This window comes from Astatotilapia calliptera, chromosome 8 (genome assembly GCF_964374335.1).
Source record: "Astatotilapia calliptera chromosome 8, fAstCal68.1, whole genome shotgun sequence".
Lineage (NCBI taxonomy): Eukaryota > Metazoa > Chordata > Actinopteri > Cichliformes > Cichlidae > Astatotilapia > Astatotilapia calliptera.
This window is the reverse complement of record NC_137429.1, coordinates 15,055,655-15,077,507: the sequence shown is the minus strand read 5'-3', so window position 1 is coordinate 15,077,507 and position 21,853 is coordinate 15,055,655. Positions and strand designations below refer to the sequence as shown.

The following is a 21,853-nucleotide window of genomic DNA, read 5'->3' as shown; positions in this document are numbered from 1 at the left end:
TAGGTGTGCTCTATATTTCAGTAATGTCTCATCTAGGATGACAGGTTTTCAAGCAGGTCAAATTCGTCTATGCACTTAATTATTTTAGATATTTTCTTTATTTTCTTCATCTCATATGTAATTGTACTGAATTTGAGCAAACCTTAAGCTTGATGCAGACTACTTTTAGCAATTATCCACCTCACATCATAACTGACTAAGGTGCCCCTTCATATTAATATTATTTCATTATTAATGCTATTATCTTTTATATAACAGCAATAGTATATTACAATATTTTATTTATATTTTATTTTGTATCCACCAAGGGCTGCAGGTGATCTGCAGTTCCACCCTTTCTCAAGCTGGAGACATTTTCCTTTTCACACAGTTTCCTTGGCTGAACGATGACACAACCTTAATATAACGTATGCATCTCTCGATTTCATTTAATATGTGTTTGTGTGAATTATGTATTTTCTTTCATTCTATTTATTCTGGGCATGGTCCTCATCCCAACTATGTTTCATTGTTAATACCAGTTTACAGGTTGCCATCCTTGCTGTTATCAGTTTGAATACATTACAGTTAAGCTCTAATTTAATTTAGCCTTTTGTTTATTTTACTTTATTCCTCTTGTATTTATATTTATTCAGTCGGGTCTGTTTCCAACCCTTTTTAAACTTCAGTCGGCTGATAATACAACCCAGTTTCTGTGATCTCTACTTTGATCTCTTATTTTTCAGTTCTCCCTTCAGTTTCGATTTCCCATGCTTGGAAAAGTCTATACTCTTCCTTACGTTTTAATTTTTTTTCTTTGGGTCTTTTGTTAATGTAATTTCTTGTTTCAGGGCAGCTCTCAGCTGAGTAATGGCTGAGGGATTGCACTTCCCTTTACAGCTGCGGTTTTTAGCTTTCTTTTAGCTTTTCTTCACCTAGTTGCACTTATTATTCCCCATTTTCAAAGATTTTGCTGGGCTGTCTCTGGCACGCCAGACTCCGGAATGGTTTGCTGATACGCCCTTCTACTCCACTCTAAAAAGTGAAGCGGTATCAGTTTTATGAGACTAAACTCAACCGTTCTCCTTTGTCACCAGTACGTGAGCCTCAAGCAAAGAAAACAAAGCAGCGTATTGTGCTGTAAAATCAACTTACTTCTGGACACATACACACTAGGGCTGGGTATCGTCACTGATTTCTAGAATCGATTCAATTCCGATTCACAAGGTCCCGAATCGATTCGATCCACGATTCGATTTAATTCGATTTAATTCGATTTAATTCAATTCGATTCGATTTAAATCTGGGAAATTTTGACAGTCAGAAATGTTATAATTCAGATCAGTACATTTACATATTTTTGTATCAATAAAAAGGAAGCTGACACTCGCAAGACTTTATCAAAGGTGTGAGCGTCACAGCAGATGCTTTTGTGTCAAAGTAGCTGAAGATAAAACACAGAAAAACATGAAGGTGATTTTCCTGGCCTGGGATTTTATAAAAATATTCTGCAGTACATCAAAAACGAAAGAAAACCATTAATCAACATATGAACATTACCTCTGAAGTTACAGCGGTTTTATTAGAGACACGGTTAAGCGTTTTGCATTTTGAATAATTTTAAAAAGTTTAAATTTATTCAGTATTGAACAGCAGAAATGAGGTTTTCTTTTCGGAAGAATGTAAAAGGGAAAAAAACAGCGGCTGACAGCGCTGTAAACAACAGTAGACTTGTGCGTAACAAGCAAGCGAATAATGAAGAAAGGGAAACTGTTCTTGAAGTACAGAGAGAGAGAGGGAGAGAGAGAGAGAGAGAGAGAGAGAGGGAGAGAGAGAGAGCTGTGCATCGCGGTGGAGGCAAAACAGTAAAAGTCAGAGTGAATTCATGACGATGTTTATGTGAAGCGTTTGGATCTTCTTTTGCTGCTGGTTCGGTCAATATTGTTTGGAGAGAGATCAAACTAACAGCTTTAGAATCGGCTCATAAAGGGCGTGAACACAAAGCGCGGACCCGCCGACAGATCAGAATCAGCGAGCTGTCGGCTTTCAGCCCCGACCGTGAGAAAGGCGACAGCTCACTGATTCTGATCCGCGGGTCGCGCTGTGTGTTTAAGTCTATGTGCAGAATCCGTGTACCTGCTCTCATTTACTGTCTTAACTGTTTGGTGGTTCTTGAAATTTTGTGAGATGTCACCAGAGATTCTGGCATTTCGGGCAAAATAAATTTATATTAAAAAAATCGATTCAGGATTTTAATGAATCGATTTTACGTTATCCAAGCCAGAATCGATTTTAATCGATGAATCAATTATAAAAACCCACCCCTAATACACACATAGACATTTGCAGGCTAATTTGTCACGAAGTACTTTCGGCTACCTCTAAAAGCAGTCTAAACACAGTTCCTTTTGGCGAACTTAAACCTTTTTTACTTTGTCTAAACGTATTTTAATTTGTCACGAAGTAATTTTGGCTACTTCTAAAATATTTTACGTTTCTTTAAACCTTTGCGGCGGTTTTATATATCAAAATAGTGTTTCTCACCCTCAGATGTCTCACTGGTGGTTCGGATCGTCAGACTGAATCCCACCACCATGGACCAGACTATAGACACCGGCCCGGACCCAAATTCACGTCCCGGGGCTTTCTTCCTCGTCTAAGAGGGCTGTCGACAGACTTTGGCACGGCATCAGGAATCAGTGCACCAGATCCTGGATCAGAGTCACAGATAACAGTTCTGATATTTCTGATCCGGCTCGGAGGACCAAACTAAATGTCAAGAAATGTATTCTAAAGACACTTCTTCAGCTGAGAGTCCGAGAGTGGAGACACACACACACTGCAGATTTTGCTTGCAAGGGCGGCCACAGAGCGCTCACACGAGAGTGGGGGGCCCTGTGATGTGCGCTCTGAGATGGCTCCTGTCTTTATTTATATACAAGGGTAATACAATAGTGAATACGTCTGTTCGTAGACAGAGGAATGTTAATGCGTATGTAGGTGTATGTGTGTGAGATTCTGAAGGAAGCGGCCCCTCTTCTTGTTAGGGAGTGAAGATAAGAGTGTTCAGGTCTCCTCTTCCTGGTAGGGAGTGAAACTGCTTGTTCAGCTCTTATTATTGCTGTGGGAAGAAACTTATAAAAGAGAACAGAACAAGTCTTGTAGTAAACAACAGTCTAAGTCAGGGGTGGGCAATCTCAGTCCATGAGGGCCGGTGTCCCTGCAGGTTTTAGATGTGTCCTCGAACCAACACAGCTGATTTAAATGGCTAAATTAGCTCCTCAACATGTCTTGAAGTTCTCCAGAGGCCTGGTAACAAACTAATCATGTGATTCAGGTGTGTTGACCCAAGGTGAGATCTAAAACCTGCAGGGACACCGGCCAAGTCGTGGACTGAGATTGCCCACCCTGGTCTAAGTCATCAAAGGGTCATCATGCAGTATTCTATCATATGCAAACTTATATCATTATAAGTTTATACTGACTACAAAGTACAATTTTCTAATGACACTAATATATTGTATAATTTAATTAGTTCAGTCTGTTACTCTTATTAGTCCCCTTCAGCTTGAGGTCATAAAGAGATGGCTGGACATTCTCCATCAGGAAGAATTTATCATTGCATTTACCACAGCAAGCCTTCCAGGTCCTGAGGCAGCAAAACAGCCCCAACCATCACACTACCACCAGGGGCGTCACTAGGTTTTAAGGACAGGGGGGGCTTAACCCCCAAGAGATGTACACGACATGAACGAACGTAGTGAATGAGCACAAAATTTCACAAACAGAAAACAAAGACTGAGTAATTGTTTTCCTACTTTTTTGGACAGATTAAACATCCTAGGCCACCAATAGATCTATTGTTTTATTTCAGTCTGCTTTATAATACAGTACAACAAAAAAACAGAGGAAATGTGTTTGCCGCATCAATAACAAGAAAAAAAACTGAAAATAAAAAAGTACATTTTTCTGGCTGCAATCACCAGTTACTTGGTGGGTGGAAGCATCAAAGAATGACGTCTGTTTTTAAGAGTGGCAAATCGGTCAATCACTCTGTTGTGACTCAGATGCTGAATCGTGTCTTTTTCAATAGACATGACTGCAAGACTGTGAAGTCTTTTCTGACCCATTGTTTGACGCAGCCAGGAGTGCAGCCGACGCAGTGCACTAAAGGACCGTTCGCACGAGCAGCTGCTGACAGGCACTGTTAGGGCAACTTGGATGGTTGCCTTCAGAGAGGGAAACATGTCTGAATCAAGGAGGTTGTACACAGACAACATATTTTTGGGTGGACATCCAGCCTCTGTTTTCCGGGTAAGAAAGTTTCTGGCCACCAGAACCTCCTCTTTTTTCAGGTCAAGTCTGTAGTGCTTTGCAAGTTCATTCAAGTGTGGTTCACTCAAGAAGTTCTCAGATTCAGGACTACATGCCTGGACACCTTTTAGCAGCCCTGCATCTACACTGCAAAATCTTTGATCAAGCTCGCCAACGATCCGATCCACACAAGGGAAAAGTAACTCTCTTTTCAATGTGTCTGAGTTGTTCAATTCAGTGCGTGAACCCACAGTTGCCTCCAGGACAAAATCCTCCATTTTCCTCTGTTTGTGCCTTGTCTTGGCACCTGGTTCAGGGATACTGTGGGTGTTACACAGGGCCTTGGTTTTCTCATACAGCTCTGTAGCAAATGCATCTGAGTGTTTTCCCTTAATTGTGTCACACACAGCTTGTTTGCAGATAAACGCTTCTGCCAGGTCTAAAGTCTCTTTCTGCAGGAATTTGTGGAGTCCTTCGATTACAGACAGAATCGACTAAAACATCAGTAGTGCATAGACTGCTGAGAACTTGTAGAGCTTTGCTCTGAGACCAACAGCTATGGGGGATCCAATTGCAGATAGGCACTCCAAAATGGCAGGCAATGTCTCAAGAACTGCACTGATTGATCGCAACTGACATGCCCAGCGAGTGTTTGAAAGTTGCACAAGCTCAGTTTTTGTCAATCCAAGCTTTGCCTGAGTCTCCATGAACTTATGATGATTGACTAGGGAGGTGCTGAAGAAAGAATACACACACTCCAACAAGCTGAAAAGCTCCACAGCCTCTGGGACAGCCTTGCAAGTATTGCACAAAACCAGGTTGAGTTGATGAGCATAACAATGCACATAGATAGCCTCAGGATGAAGCCTTCTAAAATGTGCTTGTACACCTCCAATCATGTCATTCTGGGATGTTGGTGAGATATACTGTGCATTTGATGGGGGATTATGTTTTTGAAGAAAAGCATCAAACTCCTTCAAAAGCTCCATGCACGCAAGAAAATTCCCTCTGTTTGGGCTGTCTTCACCTTCATCATGGCCACAAAAAGGGAGTCCCTGTCTCCCTAACATAGAGGTGACTGCAACAATTCGTCTGAGATACTCTCTTCTTTCGACTATCTCACTCACATTTGCAGTTGCTATCACCTGTGCAACGTTTCCCTGTTTGCTAGTTCCCTGGTAGCTTTTCCATGTAACAACACTGTCCTTATGTGTTTGTGCCATCTCATGCTTGCCAAAGATGACTAAAGCTTTCTTCCAGTTCTTGCAACCGTTACTGACCAAACTATCATGTTTGATGTTTTTGCCAAACACTCTACATGGGAAGCAGAAAGCTGCATTCTGGTTGACTGAATATTCTAACCAGTTGTGCTTTTCAAACCAGCTGTGGTTAAATGCCCGCTTCTGTGTACCAAAAGTATCAGCTGGATAGCTCTTCAGCTTCACCTGTCTGGGCCTTGTGTCTTTGTCACCTAAATCAAACCCTGTAGTAGAATGAGTTGCTGCAGCTGCTTCATCATTTTCCCTCTCTTGGCCTGTTTGCTCTCCTCTCTCTGTAATAACTTGATCTTCCTCTGCCTCTCGATCCATTTGCTGCAGCTCCTCTGTCTCTCCTTGCTCTCTCTGACTTGAACTTGCCTGTTGACCTTTTTCTCCCTCAGCCTCCCCTTCTGCCTCACCCTTCAAGATACATTAAAACATACTGAATTGTAATGTAAATTGCTAATATCATGACTTCTGTTGCTTCCAAATATTTTGAAGTTACAAACATTATATTTTGAGCACGCATGTGACTAAAATGGTTGCAATTTAAAGCCCTGAAAAATATTACTAAATTACTTGAATTGAAGTAATATTAAAATAGAACTCTCAAAAATATGTGAGTCAGGCTAATTTGACTTATATATATATATATCTCTTTGCTCTCTCCACTTTCTAACCTTGACTCTCCTAAATAAAAGCTCAAGTTAAACAGGTCTTATATGTTGTACCGTGACTGAAATGTTTCATATTTCATATCCATATTGAGTCCCATAAAATTCTAATCAGACTGTCTGCATCACAAATGACTCCATCCTTTGACTCACCTCTCCAGCAGACGTCTCTCCCCTCTGCCTCTCTGTGCTCCTCTGCCCTGACTCCTACAGGTTAATGGGGATGGAGTGATTATTATTATTTCCACTGATGATAACCATACCACAGCTCGATTTTTCAGAGCTAAAACGAGTGACAGAAATTAACATTATGCTAAGAATTTAACTTAGTGCGCTAGCCAGGTTTTTATTTATCAAAATGGGGAGCACCTGGTTCATTATTTACATGGGACTCCGCTGTTAGCTGGAGCTAACTAATTGTTACTACCAGCCAGTGATGAAGACTTACTTTCTTGAAAAACTTGCGTATATCCATGATTTCTTGCCGTTTGCCACATGTACGCTAGTGTGTCCGCAGGTGTATACGAGCGGAGTGTAAAGTAGCAGTGAAAACGAGGACTGGATTTTCAGTCATGTGGATGTCCCCTGTGAACAACTGGAACGGATTGGATAACGAAGCACTGACGCTACCTTAACAATGTAAAGCGAAAGGGACCAACCGAGTTATGATCATATTTGTGTGAATAGCGACAGGTTTATATTATTATTTCTTTAGACTCATATTCCTGCATCTTTATATTGAATTTGTCTGCAAGTTCTGTAAAAAAACAAAAATCGAATAAGTTTTTAAAAAAAAACAAAAAAACCCGCGCCAAATTATTTAGGGGGGCTTAAGAATATTTTAGGGAGGCTTCAGCACCCCTAAAATAGGCCTAACGACGCCACTGACTACCACCATTGTATTTTACTGTTGGTATGAAATTCCTTTTCTGAAATGCTGTGTTAATTTTACACCAGATGCAATGGGACACAAACCTTTCAAAACATTTAACTTGTGTCTCATCAATCCACAGGTATTTTTTGAGTATTTTCCCAAAAGTCTTGGATATCATAAAGACCGCTTTTTTCACACAGGGCCATGTAGGTTAGGATTTTTTATTTTATTTTTTTACCTTTAATAATTAATACCTTTTGTGTTTACTTGTGTTCTCATTGTCAAATATTTTGAATTAATTGATGATCTGAAACACTTTAGTGTGAAAAACATACAAAACAATAACAACTCAGGAAACACTTTTTCACACCGCTGTATTTTGGACTCACCTTGTTGGTACAAAAAAACTAAGTGGAGTTTATGGGAATAAATGTTTTGTTTTTAAGACAGGCTGAAACACCTAATGAATCCAAGGTCCACTACTGATGATGTGTCCTAAAGTTTTAATATTAAAATCTAGATCAGTTTTCTAATCCCAAAACCTAACCAGGGAAGTTAAAAAGAAACTAAAAATGGCATTATAGCTTGTGATACAAGACCGAAACACCCTGTGGAGTTGAGGCACACAGCGATGTGTCCCATTGGTAAAGTTTCCAGGCTGCCTTTTCTCATAGTAGCCATTCCTCAAGACCATTTTTTTAAATGTATTTATTTCTGCAAGTTTCAAAATTTTTACACATTCACAAACAGCGGGACAGAGGAACACAGACAATAAAGACAACAACAAAAAAAAATCAAAAACAAAAAAAAGGAACAAACAAACAAACAAAACAAAAACAACAACAAAAAAAACAGAGCAACAAACCCCACAACAGGGTACACGGCCAGCACTTATTAAGAACAGCAGAGAAGAAAAAAAGCAACTGGTATACATGTCAAACAACTCACAATCCAGTGAGTCCAATCCACAAGATCAAATCCACAAGATCAAATCCAAAGATTGATAGGAGGAGCCGATAACAATTATGCAATATGTCTGTTTTGCAATAACAGTTATGGGCAACAGCTCAGAATGAAAGCAGTTAAAACAACGTGGTCAGGACCCAGGGCGTGAACTGTCCTTCTTAATGTGGTCTATAAAGGGCCCCCATATCTTCCTGAACTTCTCCATGGAATCAGATGTAGAGAACCGAATTTCTTCCAAGTATAAACAGGAGACCATCTCCTCGAGCCACCTCTTGAAGCAGGGAGGGGAGGCAGATTTCCACTCCCCCAGAATCAGACGTTTGGCAATCACAATACCAAACACGAGGGCCTGTTGAACAGCAAAGGGAAGTGCCAAGGAGTCACTGGGGCAGCCCAGGATCACCATAAGACAGTCAGGATACAGTTGCCTGTTGTAAACAATGCTATAGAAACTAAAAATACTAGTCCAAAAGGCTGTAAGCGTAGAACAGGACCAAAAAAGATGGCCAAGAGTACCGTCCACAAGTTTACATTCATCACATTAGGGGGAAGACTTTCTCCATTTGAAGCGATGCATTATCAGGGATTGTAACATCTAGTCCTTTTGTTGAATAAAAAATATAGTGGCTAAAGACATAATTTAAAATGGGTTCTTTGCTAAGTTGTCTGTTATGTGTAGACACAACACTTGCTTTTTTGATGTTTAAATAATCCATAAATTAGTTTTAAGTGACAAAACAAACAAAAAGATTCCTCTGAAATGTTCGGATACAACAACTGGAAATGAGTGAAAAATCAGCCAACGTCCAAATGAATCAAGAGGTGGCTCGAGACTTTTGCATGTTACTGAATGTGTCCATTTGCAAAATCTTTACTACAAACATAGATAAATCTGACTAATGCAAACAGAAATGTTATATTAATGAATAATGTTACTACTTGTTTCTTGAGTGAGTCTTTAGTCATGAACTACAGAATTATATGAACTGTTTATTGTCTCTTTATTGTCTGATTAGTGTGCGTGCAAATGCAGATATCTACCTGCATTTGCACGCTACGTAGGTGCGTGTTTTGCCAGCTACGTGTTTTGCCAGAATGTTTTGTAGACATGCCATGACTACGCGGCAATAACAGCAAAACCTCTTGCAAAATCTAAGTCCAAAGTCACCTATAACTCTGCGCATCTGTATCCCCACCCAAGGTGTTTCTCCTGACAGTGACACATATCCCACCTATGATGACTGTGATTAAGAACATGATTTTCATGAAAGGGAAGGAGGGTGATAACAGCTTGGCACAAAAAGACAGCGCTAATCATTATCTTGAAGAACCCTTGTCCTTGAAGGCTCCTCAACTGATTGGTTTGATTTTTTTTTCCGCCAGCCAATAATGCAGCATCACAGTTCATGGCTCAAATAATATCACATAAGTCACCATTAAAATAGCTTTACTGCTTCTTGACGTAGGCTTGCAAATCTGGAAGTATGATGTGTCAAAGATCATTCTTCCAAACATCCATTGACACAGAGTATAGCTCCAAACATGAGTCAGTCACTGCACACGTCCTGTGTTAAAATTTACCCTTCATTTGAACAGGTGTTCAGTCTATTTCAGTCTCAGGAGTGTGTTGAATCTCTTGACCATGTTAGTGTTTTATGCACTGATATGATAAATGGGTTGGGTTGCTATGCAGTTAATTCTGGTAGCTGATTGATCAACAAATCAGTGCTCAGGTTTTGGTTACTGAAATTCTAGTATTTTGTTTCCATATAAGGACTAATTGGCAGGCATTTGTGTCTGTGCAATGTGTCAATGCCGTCTACACATAACTGTATTCTGACCTCTAAACACCAATGTAGCAGAAACTGTGAACTTAAACCTGAGGCTTTAAAACTGGAGGCCACAAACCTGTGTGCTGCATCGTATCTTATGTCATATCTGGTTCCAACATTTGGAGAGCCATGATGTGTTAGTCCAGAGTCCTCTGTGATTGTAATTAGGTGATGAGCTTGACATAATTTTCACACTATAAGTGATCCTCCATCATTCGCTTACAAGCTTTTTGACAACTCCCCATTCATCATTCAGGTATTTACATAATACTGGCCTTTTGAGACTGAAAGCCATTATTTTCCATCAATTATCATTGGGTATATTTATGACAACTCTTTGCAACCTATTACCAGGCAAGAACATAGCTCTGAAAAATTTTGGATTGCATGTCAGAAAATTATTTACTTTATATTTCTCACCACCGCTCACTATTCAGAGAAGTGGCGAGACCTAGAATCACCTGGTAATGCTCATACATCCGATACAGATAACAGTTTACGGGCATGGGAATTAGCATATGTGGCACGAAGGCTATATGGAAGCAAACATGGGAATATATCAACGAGATTATAACTCGCCCCCATCGTCTGGCAGCAGAGCCTCTTGTCAAATAATACTGTAATAAAAAATTTAATCGTATCCGGGAGGGATCGCATCAGAGACTGTAAACTGTATTTACAAACCCAGTTCCTTGTTTGCCGAAATGGAAGCTTCTAGTGCGTTATTTAATGTCGGTAAGTGCTAATATATTTGCTCCTATTTAAATTCAGTAGACATGGACTACATAAGAAGGCCAATAGCTGTTATTATGCCACCAGAATCTGAATAGTTAAAAGCACCCAGTTATATTTATGTGAATACAGTAGCCTGCTTTGATATAGTACTGATATCTGAAGTTAAATTCTTCTAGTCCATGTACTGATCCATATCAATAAGCATTTCTAATCAACAGTATTGAGGAATCTTTTGGATTTTGATACTTCTGGGAGACATAACGACAAATGCGCTATTTTTTGTAACAAAAAGTTTTTATTGGCTTCTCTAATCCGTTCATCATCTCAATAACAGGTACAGCCTGGGAAATCGTATCACATGGGGTCTAGAACAAATAAGACAAAGGAACGGGGAGGCCTCTGCTACAAAATTTGGTATTGAGGTGACAGTCAGAAAAAAAGCCATACAAAAAAAAATGTCTTTATCATGCATACTGATTAAAAAAAAAAAAAAAAAAATGAACACACGTTTTTAGTGTTTTTGTACATTTTTGTAAACAATATCCTTCTAGAGATCATATCAAAACACATTATGGCAAGTAGCAAAAATAAGGGATATAACATGAGAAAAATGAATGTCCTATGAGGCATCTATAATGCAACACTGCTTGGCGTGGATGTTTTTTTACAGAAAAAAAGAAGAAAGAAATACATTTGCATTTTGATGAGTCATTTGCTCTATTATTGTAAACACAGGCAGTGTTAAATGATTATACAATATGTCGAAACTATACTACAAATATTCCCACTACATACATGAAACGCGTGTCCCTGCTTTTTTTTTTCTTTTTTTATGCTTTAGTGATATGAGGTATATTTAGGTCAATCTTTTTGTCTTTTTCCCCCCCTCCATTTCACCCACTCTTTTTTTCTTTTATTCCCCTCTACTTTAAAAGCATAGTGTGTGTTTGGAGTGAAGTGGCTGGTCAGTCAGTCTTTGTTCCCTGTGATCTGAGCAGCTTCAAAGTCTCTTGGCTGTGGAGCTCACAGACATAGGAAAAGGAAAGAGGAGTGGGGGCTACAGCTCACAGGAAATCAACTAAATTAAATATCAACCCTGGCTGCCGGGACAAAATGGCTTTAGCCACGGAAGACAAAGAAGGCCATTGTTTATTCTTGCGAGTGCAGGGCTGCATTTATGGGGAAGGGAGGTGGACATAACTTTTTCTCTTTCTTAACTGTATAACCGAACAGATTCCTTGGAGTTACTACATCAGTGTGTTTTAAGCAAATCATAACAAATGAGAGGGATTGGCTGTAGGTCCGGTGATTACTTGCCTTAAAGAAAAAAAAGAAAGAAAACAAAACAAAAAACAAGAAATCTGCAAAGTCAGTTGTGACTAGCGAAAAATAAATAAGATGGTAAAAGTATGCTGTCAACATACTCATACGTTTAAAGATATAGGGGTTCCAGCATGTCAGCCCATCTCTCGAAAACACTTAAATACAAAGAGGTACTCTCAAAATATTGTATAACAAAAATTATGGCAAATCTTTTTTTTTTTTAACATCACCCGAAAAACCGTAACAAAATAAAAAAAAGGAAAAAAAAAAACAACCCAACCCGCCCACCCAAAATCTTCTAGCCTTGAGAAAGGCATCACATCAAAATACATTTAAATGCCCACAGTCATGCCTAGTCAAACCCTATCAAAGCCCATCAAATAACCCACCCTCACCTCCCTCCCTCCCCATTACCCACCCTTCTATCCCTCCCTCCCCAAATCCCATTCACAGTTTTCTCCTCTTAAAATAATATTAATGATCATTAGCATAATAATGACGTATCACATATGCAAATTGAATGGGTTATTGTTGTTTCCAATGATGATTTGTTTTGTTTTTTTAAAAAGTGCTTGTTTCATTCCACTGACACAAATGAACAGCAAGGAGTGGAGTAGAAAAGTGGTGAAAATAACCCAAAAATAAAAGAAAAGGAAAAAACGGAGTTAAAATCACTTCTCCAACAGCACGTTGAAAAGATCACAGAGATTGGCGTTCACTCTCAAAACAGATGGCTGTAACGGTGGTGCAGAGTTACTTCGACAACCAAGCTGCTGCGCAGAAGCAGAGAGTGTTTGCACAGACTTCATCAACTGACACTGACCAATCAGTGATGTTCAAACATCCTCTTCACTTCAGAGCGGTGTGAAAACAATGCACTAGACTTTGCTACAAATCATCCTAACTGATGTACATGTGGCGCTCAACTAAAAAATAATAATAATAATGTGAATGTCTTCACATTTACAAAACAGTACCATAATCTCGACAAAGCTATACGCAGTAGAAACCATAGATGATCACCTATTGTAATTCGTTGTTCTGACAAGTTAAATAAACCCACCCCTCCCAAAAAAAACGAAGAAAAAAAATCAAAGCTTTGAAGTATCAAGAATACCTGTAAAACTGTGCTAATTGCATCTCATAATACAAAGTCTTATTACACAATTTTGCCTATTTTCCTGAGTTAATACGTTTCTTGTAACAGACAATATATACTTTTTTTGCCATTTGAATTCTGGGCCTTTCCCTGACACAAATGTTATTATTACTGAAATCATCAACACTATTATTACTTTACAATTGTATGATGATTGGTAAAACAAGGGTACAGAAGATGAAGAAAACAAAAAAACAACAGCAAGTTCATAGCTACCATCTAAATGTTTTAAATTACATTTATATCTACGGTACGTTCATATCAAAAATCACTACTCTTGAACAGAAAATTAAGCGACTACATAATAAAAATGATTTTTTTTTTAAAAATTGCATTTGAGGCCATGGAAGACCCTCCCTGGTCATTTCTGTATTAACATTTAATGGCAGTGTTAAAAAAAAAAAAGTTTGCTACAAGAACAAAATTAGGATGGTGGAGGGGGGCTTTTATGTAACAGAACAGCCCCCCCTTACTGGATACACCTCGTTTGACCCTTATCTGAAACTTTGGCTTGTCGGGGTTTTTGATCCTGTACTCACTGGCTCACTGATGTCAGCTAACAAACTGGTATACCCTGAGAATTCTGACACTGGAGTCCGTATTCGATGGTCGACCTCTGTCCCAGGATCACTGCCGTAGCTCAGAGGGGTCCGACGTCCTGACTTGAATTGGGAGCCAAAGGCTTGAGCGAAGTTCTCAATCTGGTATGTGGTTTCTTTCGGGGGGTTCAGTGGGGACAGGTCTGGGTAGGTGGAGCCATTTGTGGGTGCTGGAGCGCTTCCTCCAGCCTTGGATTGCTGCCCCTTGGAGCTCTCTGCCGGGGCAGTGAGGTCCTGGGGAGGTAGGTTGAAGGTGCCAGGTGAGTGCTGCTTCTCCAACTGCTCAGTGAGCTCCTGAGATGGAGTCAGCTGCTGGTGGCTAGCAGATTCCAAGCTTAGGTGGTAGCCTGTCTGGGAGGGGGATCCAACGAGCATACCATAGTGGGATTTTGAGGAGGACGAGGAGGAGGTTGATGAAGGAGCAGCGATGGGCAGCGGGGAGGGGACAGCAGGCGGGTAGCCACAGTCCAGTGGGGATGTGGTGTACACGTGTTTGTCAGAGAACAGGGGCCCTGTGGGACTGGAGCTGCTCGAGAGGAGCGGGAAGGGCCCTGTTGCACCGAGGCTGGGGAAGGGTCCGCTATGGCTGGTGCGTTCCAGAGCCTGCAGGAGGAACTTTGAGTACTCGCTCATCACTGCCGTTTTGTCACCACCATTCGGCGAGTCATCCTCCAACTCCGGAGTAACAGGAGCTGCTGGCTGAAGGTCCACATGGTGTGGGTGGTCTGACAGGTCAAAAGTCACATCATGGTGGTGTGTTCCCTCTGGTTTATGGCTATAATGGTCTAGCAGGCTTTGCAATACCTCATCTGGAATGCCCGACTTGTCGTGCTTCAGTTCCAGCGGCGAGGAGTCTAGCATGGCCAGGGTGGGCTCAGGTCCCAGGGAGCCCTGTATTACGCTACTGCCCTGGGATGCCATGTGCAGGGAGCCAGCTCCAAAGTCATTGTTAACTGCATGGAGGTAGCGCCGCTTTTTCACAAACTGCATTGCATCGTCATAGTTGCTGCTGGTGGTGGGCCCCTGCTTGTTGCCCCCGGGTCCCTGAAGCAGACCCATGTTATCTAGGCCAGAAGCCTCCACGTGATCCATGGAGCTGGGCTTCTGACCCAACAGTTTTTGTCCATCAGAACCATCTTCCAGAGAAAGGAGGCCCTTATCAAGTCCCTTACGGCCAGCCTTTTTAAACACCAATTTGGGAGTACGTCCCGGCATGACCTGGTCAGAGCCCGAGGGGTCCATGCTGAAATCTTGCAGGCCCAAGTCACGGGCCATCCCCCCAGAAGATGAGGCCGCTGCCGCCGAGGCATTCTTCTTTCTCTTGCGTTCGCTGCCCTCCCCATTTTTGGACTTTGCTCTCCTGCGTCCAGAGGTGGTAGAGTTTCCCTGAGTGAGTGAATAGCTGCCCTGGCCTAGCTCTGCTTCGCTGAGCTCCAGCATGCTTGGGTCTAGGCCCTTCTTTATGGCTTCTCCACAAGTCCGTTTGTGCTTCAGTAACCGGTCTGTTCTTGAGAAAAACTAAAAGAGAGAAATGTGGGTTTAGTCTCCGCTGATGGACATTAGTATCTCTAAAATCCCCTTTTTGAAATTTTAACAGAAAATACACTGCAGTGATAAGCAGCTGGGAACATAACCACTGAATTTGAACAACAGAACTTTATATTCGCTGACCTCTTGTGTGATACAGCTAATCCCATTAAGACCAGGGCTTAAGAGTGGCTTAGATATAAATGCTCAGATGCAAATTATGATAATATATGCACAACTGAAAGAAAAAGGATTTCAAACATATTTAAAAGCTCAAGGAAATGTACACAAACCTAAACAGAGACAGAGAGACTACAAAGTGCCTACTTGTTGGCAGGTGTCGCAGCGATATGGCTTCTCGCCACTGTGTGTCCTTTTGTGCCTCTCCATGTGGTACTTCTGGATAAAGCGCATGTTACACTGGTCACAGCTGAAAGGTTTTTCCCCTGAAAAATACAGCAGTGACAGCATCAGGGCCTGTGCAACTCCCAACAAGTTTACAAAATAAACACCCTGTTCTGGTAGAGCCATTTATTTGAGTTACTGTGTCGGGACTCACCACTGTGAATCTTCTCGTGCCGCTGGAGCAGGTACTTCTGAATGAAGCTCATGTTACACTGACTGCACCGGAAAGGCCTCTCACCTGTGCAGTCAAGAGTACAACCATCCGCTCACCACATTAATTAAATCCCAGCCCGCGCCATAACTGAAGTCACAATAAAATCTATGCTATTCTGGTCGGGTTGCGCAAATATAAAGAAACCTGTGAGAGAGGTGCAGTAACCAGTAGATATAACAACATATTAGCATGTTTGAGAAACTGCACTGCATTACAGATTGCAGATTGCATTACATTGCAAAGATGCTATTACAAATCAATGTCTGTAATAATGGAAAAACAAGGAAATGGTTTCAAAATAAAACTCATATTGGATGGATTTTCCATTAAATGGTTTATGAGTTCTACTTCAATGAGCTAAGTAAGGAATTCCCAGCACAGAGAATGATTAAGATTTCCAGATAGACATGAGTAATCCGTGACTCAACGCTGGCTTTAGTGACTGTCTGGTTTCAAAAGAGGCCCCAGGTGCTTGTGGTGAAGAGCACAACGCCACATGTGTAGATCCATCACATCACAAATCCAAATTTCATTTTCATTCCTCAAATTCTGGTAACAGATCTTTACCCCTAATGGTAGATTCCAGCTACCTTGAAATGAATCTGGAGCTATGTGATTTATACAAACTTCAGATGTGTTATAAAGCAAACAGACACAAGAAACAGGCACTTGTAGCTTTCTCTGTTCTGTTACTGATTTAACGCATCCTTTTTGCATCTCTCATCACTTCATATCCCCCCAACTTAAAGCATTGCAAAGCAACTTCAACAAAAAAAAAATCATTTGAATGTATTTATTGTCTAAATGCATGAAAACAGTGTCAAGAAGCACTGAAAGTCTCTCACCTGTGTGTATGAGCACGTGTCTACGCAAGTGGTAGGAGCTGCGGAAGGCAGCATTACAGTGCTCACAGATATGTGGTTTAGAGTTGGGGGATAGGCAGGCTCCATCTGCATCCAGCATCAAGTTCTAGAAGGGGAAAAAAACAGAAACAAAATACAAAAAACATGAGTATAAGCTCATAATAATAATAATAATAATTTGCTGATTTGAATCAACACTGTAGGATACCTTTCAACTAACAATGCACATCATTTTCTTGTATAATGAGTCTAGAAAAGTCACCGACCTTTGCAGCATCACTGCGTTTCCTTCGAGCTTTGCCTCCCTGTCCATCTCCATTGCTCTTCCGTCCTCTTCTACCTGACGACTCTTTTGGCTCTTTAACTTGTCTCCCAGACATCTAAAGGCAAACACAACAAGCATTGGATTATTTAATTTAGTTCAGTTCATTGTGGTTCTTATTATCTTTGAGCAACTGTAACCACATAATTTCCTTAGGGACTAATAAAGTATTCTGATTCTGATACACGCAGTTAACAGATGGCTGTTATCACTGCTGTCACAGCCAACCAGGCACCATTATATGAAAATTTCCACCCTGAAAGTAAAGGGAAGAAACCAAGCAGAAACAAGGAAACTGGAAAATTTTACACTAAACTAAACAACAATAAATCTGAAATAATATCTAAAAAAAGCAACCCCATCTCACCGGTTCTCCAAGGGTGCGGACATTGCTGAGGCTGAGGTCATGCAGGAGCATGTTCTGGTGATTTTGGTGGTGGGTTCCAAAAGACATATCTGCCATGTCAGTACCACTCTTCCCCGCGCCCCCTCCACCACAATTCACCCCCTGTGCTCCACCCACGCCGTAGAGGGGCATACGGTAATCCAGCTCACTTGGCCGCTCCTGCTTAATGCCCATGCTGTGAAGGAAGCCCCCTGTGTTTGCAGCGGTGCCGCCCTGGTGTTCTGGAGGCGAGTCACGTTCTTTCTTCAGGATCATCTCCTGGGGCAACTCGCCCATGACGGACTGCGAGGCCAGCCGTGTAAAGCTGGTGACTGGCGGTAAGTGGCTGAACATAAGCATACCTGGTGCAAAATTGGGGTCCATGCCTCCGTTTCGCAAAAACTCATTGCCTATCTTGTCCTGAATAATACTCATGGTGGTAGGTTTCCTTTGTGCAGGGGAGGAGGGTAATTAATCTAAAAAGGAATGCAGGAGGAGAATATCCTGAAAGGGAGAACAGATAAAAAGCCGTGTTCATGATAACAGGCACGAGAGTTCACAGATCCAAACAAACCACTTCATTTTGATGTGTGTCCTTATCACAGCATCACTTCCTCAATCTATAACAGCTACAAAGCAGAGCTACAACAAATTAAACCATTATTGATTAAATAATTCCTACATATTGGCTAATTACCAAATTATACAAAAGCCTTTGTGCCCTACAATAACCTCTAAATTTTTAAACTTTTTATTTATTACATAATTTTCTAGGACTGACCAAAACACTGGGTTTGATACCTGAAAACCTCAGGGTATGATTTGCACAAATATATTCAGTTTCCAAATGGAAAAAAAATTAAATTGTGCGATATGTCCAACTTAAAACAAATACCTCACTTTATAATTTACAACCAAGCATAATAAAACATCTATTACAACAATAGACTGAATTACTCTATAATAACTTGCATCAACACACTCAATATACCACAGAATTTGACAGGTTTCATCAAGAAATTTAAGTTTGAAAATTGTGTGAATGAAGATTTTTGATTTTACATAAAGGAATACAGGTATTTTCTGAATATACCAGAAAAGACATGGTAAGGATTAATATAAATGCATGTGAGCTTAGTGAAGTAAAGTCATAGAAACCCCAAAACTGTTAAGCTTTTTTGAGGGGGCACTAAAACCACACCATTTCTATTCAATACCAGCAGGAGGAGGTGAAAAAAATTCAAAGATTGTATCTGAAATATTTAATCCTCCTCACGTATTGTTCTACATCTGACTCCACATGTGACTTGGACGGCAGCCAAAATAAAATCGGCGTAGTAGCTTGATCGCTTAGACGTGCATCCCTATTGTTTTGCACTTTGATGCATGCTGGACCACACCGCTTGCATCTCTGACTAATAAACCCAGCATGAGCGCAAAAGCTGGAGGCACTGGGCTGCAGTACTGGCAATTTAATCGGCTGAGTACACTTGCCTAAAACAAACGATATTTAGGTCAAATCGTGCCAGACAGGAGTGATTTTACGCAGACACAGTCGGGGGACTGTAAGCGCGGTGTTTGTGGAGAACAAGCAGAATTTATTGTTTGGTCTGCACCAGCTGACCATTTGGCTACGTGACACTGCTGTTCAACAGAAAGCGGATGAGCTTTTGTGATGCATAGTAGTTAGCCAGCTAGTTAGCATAGTTAGCTACTCGACTAACCACAATGAGACAACGCATCTCTGCGACCTCAATCAAAACAATCGCCTAAAAATGCCCCAGAAACGAAAACTCAGCCCCTCAAATAAAAGTCACAGCAATACCCAGAGTTACAGGACTCCAAATAACCGTGTGTGTGGTCAGCAATTCATAATTTGATAAGAAATATAATCTTTTAGCATGTTACCTATAGTTGCTATCAAGCTAGCTCACGCTAAAACAGCACCGCTGATTCAATGGTATCAAGGTGAATATTTATGAAATTAACCAGTTTCATTATTTGTAGGGAGCTTTTTAAAAAGTGAACTGGCACGTTTTGGGCAGGAAAATACAAGAAATGGCTAATAACGTGAAGTTAAAACGGACGCTGGCTTTGAAGTGAGCTCAGCGAAACGAAACGCTCATTCTCCAATTCCCCAGCTTTGATGACGCTCGTGAAATCAAATCTGTCTGGCTGCGAGCGACGCTGGCGCTCCGTTTATTGATAGCTAACTTTAGCTGCAATTAAAACCACACAATGCTCACCGGGACAGTCGGATATCAAATAATTCCTCCCCGTTTCCCCTCGTACATGCGGACTTCCGACCTAATAAGCGAGCTACATGAAAACTGCGTGCTTTGCAGCAGCTGTGTTTATAACAATCAACTTGCCACGAGCTAGCTCGTTAGCCGTTAGCTGCCCCGACTGAAAACCCGCATTACGGCCCGTGGAAGAGAAACAATGATGCTGGCTCTCCGTGCATCCCCCGTTTGCGCCGAGCCAGACAATCGTTCGCACGAATCTCTACAAAGTCCTAAGAGAAAATCGCTCCGATTAAAAACCAATTTAATTTCCCACTCACCTACACATGACCGCAGCTGGTTTCAAACGTGCCCGTATTCTCTCTGTAATCGCCGCTTTGGGGTTTTATTGCCAAAACATTGTTCTCCGGCGGTCGCTGTTTTCTTCCATCTTGTCCTGGCGCGGGGAATTATGGGTGTCGCGGACGGGTCGTGAGAGGAGACAGGCGAAGTGCTGCTGAGGTTTCAGAGGTGCTCAACTATGCTGCTTTAGAAACTCCGTGCATTACAGAAGCGTATAACGATACTGCCTCACTATAATGAGAGTTTAAGTGTAGATCTGCGACCGTTCTAATTGGGTTAATGCTTATGTTAAAGGATACTTTCAACTCCTTTGACACACATTTTAATATACATGGTTTGATGTGCACTTTGTGGCACTTCACAACATAAGCTATCTGCTGCAACAAAAGAAAACACGTTTTTCAGCATAACTCTGACACAGCATGTTTAGAATTTTAGAGTTATTGCGCAAATGCAAGAAAGCAGCCCCATAGATGATGATCAGCATGACTCCAGCCTGAGGACATGGTATTTGTCCTTTGGCTCTTGAGCTGTTCCTGATTAGAGTTTGGAGTGTGGCGGTTTATGTCGTCGACATGTGGCAGGCTGCTACGGTTTGGGAGTGCTGTTTACATACTGTGTGGGCTTGGTCTTCAGCTGTGTTTAGTATGATATTTAAAGTAACATATGCCTAAATTCTTGGACCCAAGGTTTCCCAACTTATTATTGCTTTGTAATGAGAGAACAGTATAACTTCAGTAGCAACTTAATTAATTTCATTTGCCAGTCATTGTGTTAATTCTTGTCATTTATCTCAGGTTTGGCAACAGAAAGCATAGAAATCATAGAAATCACAAAACGTTTTTATGGTGTAAGAGTTTGTACAGTCCTAACAAGCTTGAAAGTCAATATTTAGTATGACCACCAGAGATGGGCAGTAACGCGTTACAAGACCGATTAGGTCTGCAAATATTCTTCTTTTGCCTTCTACTTCTCAAATTGTCTTTTTTTTTTTTTTTTTTTGCCTGTCCCGTTTGGCTCTTTTGCCATCAGAATTGTTGTCTAAAGGCAAAGAAAGATGCCCAACGGATTTACTTTACCAAACTGACCATCCCAGCCTTGCCGTAATGGTCCATTTGATTCACCTTTTATTGTTTATTTTATTTTCACTTACTGAATACGGGACAGACTTGACTGGGGGAAAGAAGGGGAGAAAGAAAGAGGGAAAGAGAAACAGCTGAGAAGAGGGACGGGGGAGAAGGGCAAAAGACAAAAACCAACAGAACGGGCAGAGAAAAAAAATGTATATATCAATCACCTGGATCACCTGCTGAGAAAGAAAAAAGAAAGCAAGCAGAAGAGAACAAGAGTAATAGAATAAACAACATCACAATGATATATGGGAATATGACAGTAAATACTAAATGTTAAACATTATTGTGCAGCACATAAGATCAACAGAACACAGTGTGCTTTGAGGTAGGAGCCAAAAAGGGTGTAGTTTGTGGGTGTGATCACCCGTGTGTACACCTGTGAGCATGGACGCGCTTGTTTTTTGTTTTTTAAAAGGTTCCTTCATGTAATAATCTGCTAGAGGGTGTGGGGGGGCCACAGCCCCGTCCTCCAGGGCGTGAAGCAGGTGTGGAGGAGATCAAAACTCCAGACATCCAGAGGCCCCCAGAACACAAGAGACCAAGGAAGACCAACAGAGGGGCAGCTGCGCCACTGTCCCGGAAAGAGCTGAGGAGAGTCCCAGATGAGGGCTCACTCAGCAGCCGCGGAGAAGAAGCCAGGGGGAGTTGCAGTGACGCGCCCGTGAGCTCCGCCGGCAGCCAGCTGCGCCTGAGTGACCGAGCCCC

General features: G+C 41.3%; 1 protein-coding gene across 3 annotated transcripts; it reads right to left on the bottom strand.

Moving 5' to 3' along the window:
- Positions 1 to 13,341: 13,341 nt before the first annotated feature.
- On the bottom strand, positions 13,342 to 20,139 carry znf281b (zinc finger protein 281b). 3 transcript variants are annotated; one of them, XM_026163054.2, is made up of 7 exons: positions 19,994 to 20,139; positions 17,413 to 17,934; positions 16,990 to 17,103; positions 16,706 to 16,829; positions 15,801 to 15,884; positions 15,569 to 15,687; positions 13,342 to 15,232 (listed from the first exon to the last, which is right to left on the bottom strand). In XM_026163054.2, exons 2-7 carry the CDS (start codon positions 17,863 to 17,865, stop codon positions 13,610 to 13,612), a joined length of 2,517 nt encoding a protein of 838 aa, XP_026018839.1. In that variant the 5' UTR covers positions 17,866 to 17,934; positions 19,994 to 20,139; the 3' UTR covers positions 13,342 to 13,609. The 3 variants fall into 3 exon arrangements, with proteins under 3 accessions (XP_026018839.1, XP_080161614.1, XP_080161615.1); XM_080305488.1 differs by having other exon boundaries at positions 15,801 to 15,894; positions 16,707 to 16,829; XM_080305489.1 differs by lacking the exon at positions 19,994 to 20,139 and adding an exon at positions 19,677 to 19,850 and having other exon boundaries at positions 15,801 to 15,894; positions 16,707 to 16,829.
- Positions 20,140 to 21,853: the final 1,714 nt, after the last annotated feature.